This window comes from Sinocyclocheilus rhinocerous, unplaced genomic scaffold, assembly GCF_001515625.1.
Source record: "Sinocyclocheilus rhinocerous isolate Xijiao unplaced genomic scaffold, SAMN03320098_v1.1 scaffold3662, whole genome shotgun sequence".
Classification (NCBI taxonomy): Eukaryota; Metazoa; Chordata; class Actinopteri; order Cypriniformes; family Cyprinidae; genus Sinocyclocheilus; species Sinocyclocheilus rhinocerous.
Window position 1 is genome coordinate 203,683 of NW_015629036.1, and position 3,125 is coordinate 206,807.

At 40.9% G+C, this 3,125-nt stretch overlaps 1 protein-coding gene across 1 annotated transcript in view; it reads left to right on the forward strand.

The window, feature by feature from the left end:
- Positions 1-3,125, forward strand: part of LOC107738564 (TUB like protein 4) — a 15,515-nt gene that overhangs the window by 6,873 nt on the left and 5,517 nt on the right. Inside the window, exons 8-11 of the mRNA XM_016550327.1 lie at positions 874-1,034; positions 2,056-2,280; positions 2,409-2,643; positions 2,725-2,869. Of these exons, the coding sequence (XP_016405813.1) occupies positions 874-1,034; positions 2,056-2,280; positions 2,409-2,643; positions 2,725-2,869 (766 nt within the window). The remainder of the gene's footprint in view (positions 1-873; positions 1,035-2,055; positions 2,281-2,408; positions 2,644-2,724; positions 2,870-3,125) is intronic.

A 3,125-nucleotide genomic window follows, 5' to 3' on the forward strand; every position in this document is an offset into this window, starting at 1 on the left:
TACAAATACACATAATATACAAATAAAACAAGCAGTGCTTTATTTTTCAGGTACAGTAGGTGTATTTAGCTGTATTTAGATGAACAAATATAAGACTAAAACACTATATACACTTCACTGTATAAATTATACACTGATTCTTATTAAAGCAACTGTATTAAAGCAAGAGCAGCCAGTGATTTTTCTCTGTTTTGTTGTTTTATTAACATTTAAAGGGACAGTTCACCCAAAAATAAAAAAATCTGTCATTTACTCACTCTCGAGCTGTTTTAAACCTGAATGAGTTTCTTTCTTCTGTTGAACACTTAAAAAAAGATATTTTGAAGAATGTGGGAACCAAACAGCTGCTGGTCCCCAGTGACTTCCATAGTGTTTTTTTTTTTCAATGGGGACCAGCAGCTGTTTGGTGACCCACATTCTTCAAAATATCTTCTTTTGTGTTCAGCACAAGAGAGAAATTAATACAGGTTTGGGACAACATGAGAGTGAGTGAATAGTGAACTATCCCTTTAAGGACAAGCGGCAGCTATTAGTCTGCTGTCACTTTAAGAGCTACACGCATTCTGTTTACTTCCACTTTAGACTGAATCAGTGTTTATATGTAAGCCTTGTGTGTTTTTGTTCAGACGTGAAAGATACCTCAGTCCAGTACTCAGCCGCAGTCTATTGCAATGCTAATTAATTTCCTATAATGAGTCTGTTAGAGGTGGGGAAATCCAATACAGTCTAAACGAATCAATATTTGCTGAATCATTAGGGATGCTATGTATGAATATGTGAGTGATTATCATTACTAAGCTCTAACGTTTTTTACTGATAGTGAAATTATGTATGAAGTTGATTTTCACACTGGTTTGCATGTGTATGAATCAGATGTGGTGGTGCAGTGGTGCTCTCAGGGCGACCTGCTGGCTGTTGCTGGGACTGAGAGACTCGTGATGACCTCTGACCCCACCCAAGCCACCCGAAACGCCATTGTTAAGTTTTATAATGTTTGCGGTGAGCACATTTACTCACTGGAGACACCTGCTCAGGTGAGCGTTTGCTCATAAACACACACACACACACACGCGCGTAATAATACCAGAGCACTCTTTTGCTTTTGTTACACTGTAACAGTTTTTGTAACTGTTTTGTTACAGTCTTTAAAAAGTCTTAAATTCATAAAGTCATGGCATGAAATGCTGAAACAGCTTTCGGCTGTTCAGAGTCGATCCTTTCTTTTGGGAGACAATAACTTTATTTATCACGCACTTTCGGCTTTACAACTTTGCAGATCGTTTACATTCACATACAGCTACATTACACGCTGCAATAACAGGGCACTTTAAGAATCTTTCGGAAAGCAAGACAAAAACACTGATGAAGAGCTTCACTTTATTCAGTGTGATCAGAAGGTAAAGTAAAAGTTATTCCCACTGTTTGGCAGCAGAGCTCATGAGACCTTAAAGGGTTAGTTCACCCAAAAATGAAAATTAGTCCATAAATTACTCACGCTCAAGTCATCCTAGGTGTATAAGACTTTCTTCTTTCAGACGAATCCAGTCGGAGTTATATTAAAAATTGTTTGATCTTTCAAGCTGTTTAATGCCACTCAGCGGGTGTTGCATGCTTCAGTCCAAAAGAAGTTAAATAAAAAGCACCCATCCATAAAAAAAGTGTCTCACATGGCTCCGGTGAAAGATCAAAGACAATTTTTAATATAACCCCGACTGGATTTCGTCGAAAGAAGAAAGTTATATACACCTAGAATGACTTGAGGGTGAGTAATTTATGGGCTAATTTTCATTTTTGGGTGAACTAACCCTTTAAGTGTTTTTTTGTAAAATGAATAAAAAATGAATAAAGATCTGTTGGAAGTTGTATTTTCAGTATTTGAAGTGTTACTACGCATTGTGTGCAACATTTTGACACATTTTCTTGGTTTTTAAAAAGGTCTTAAATTTACCCTCATAAAACTCTGATAAATGTGACAATTTCACACAGATGAAACGTGATCTCACGCGTACAGGACTGCTTCATTGATATTCCGTTGGTTTCTGCATCTGTGTTCAGAGGCCGATCAGTGCGCTGTGCTGGGGCCATCGGGACTCGCGTCTGTTTCTCGCTAGCGGCCCGGCGCTGTACGTGCTTCGTGTCGAACACCGGGTCGCTAGCCTGCAGCTGCTGTGCCGACAGGTGATCGCCAGCGCGGTACACGAAGAGAAAGACGTGGCCAAGCTCAGCATGCCCTCTCGTCTGAGCACATACGTGTCCTCTGCCTTCGCTTCTACCATTAAGGTAGAAAACTTCCAGTTTACAGGCAGTTGGATCTAGTTTTTGAAACTGCTGGTTGTGTAATACGTTCATACCATCATTCCCATTCTTCCATTTTGTCTTTTTTTTCTGGCGCCCTTTCCTCACTTCAGCCCCCCATTCCAGATCCCAACAACATGCGGGACTTTGTTAGTTATCCGACATCAGGTAACGAGCGTCTGCACTGCACCATGAAGCGCACCGAGGACAACCCTGAGGTCGGCGGCCCTTGCTACACCTTATACCTGGAGTATCTGGGGGGGCTTGTGCCTATTCTGAAAGGCCGTAGGATTAGCAAACTTCGCCCTGAATTTGTCATCATGGACCCAAAGACTGATGGGAAAGCAGGTGGGGTTATACAAGCAAAGTTTTGGCCAGAATGCCACACGGGTTTAGTTCCTCGTCGGCTCACATTGTTTCTCATCACAGATGAAGTCTATGGCAACAGCTTCATCCCCTCTGTGATTGACAGCTGCAATTGCTCAGACTCTAGTGACATTGAGCTCAATGATGATTGGGTTGGAAAGAAATCACCAAAGATCTCCAGAGGGAGCAAGTCTCCCAAACTTCCCAGGTACTGCATGTTTTAGATTGCTTGATTAGTGGAATAAGACACTGTATTGCAGCTTATGTGGCTATGCATGAATTTCATTGATAATGCACATTTTTACCTGCTTAAAGGGATAGTTCACCCAAAAATGAAAATGTGATGTTTATCTGCTTACCCCCAGGGCATCCAAGATGTAGGGGACTTTGTTTCTTCAGTAGAACACAAACGAAGATTTTGAACTCAAACCGTTGCAGTCTATCAGTCTTATAATGGAAGTGAA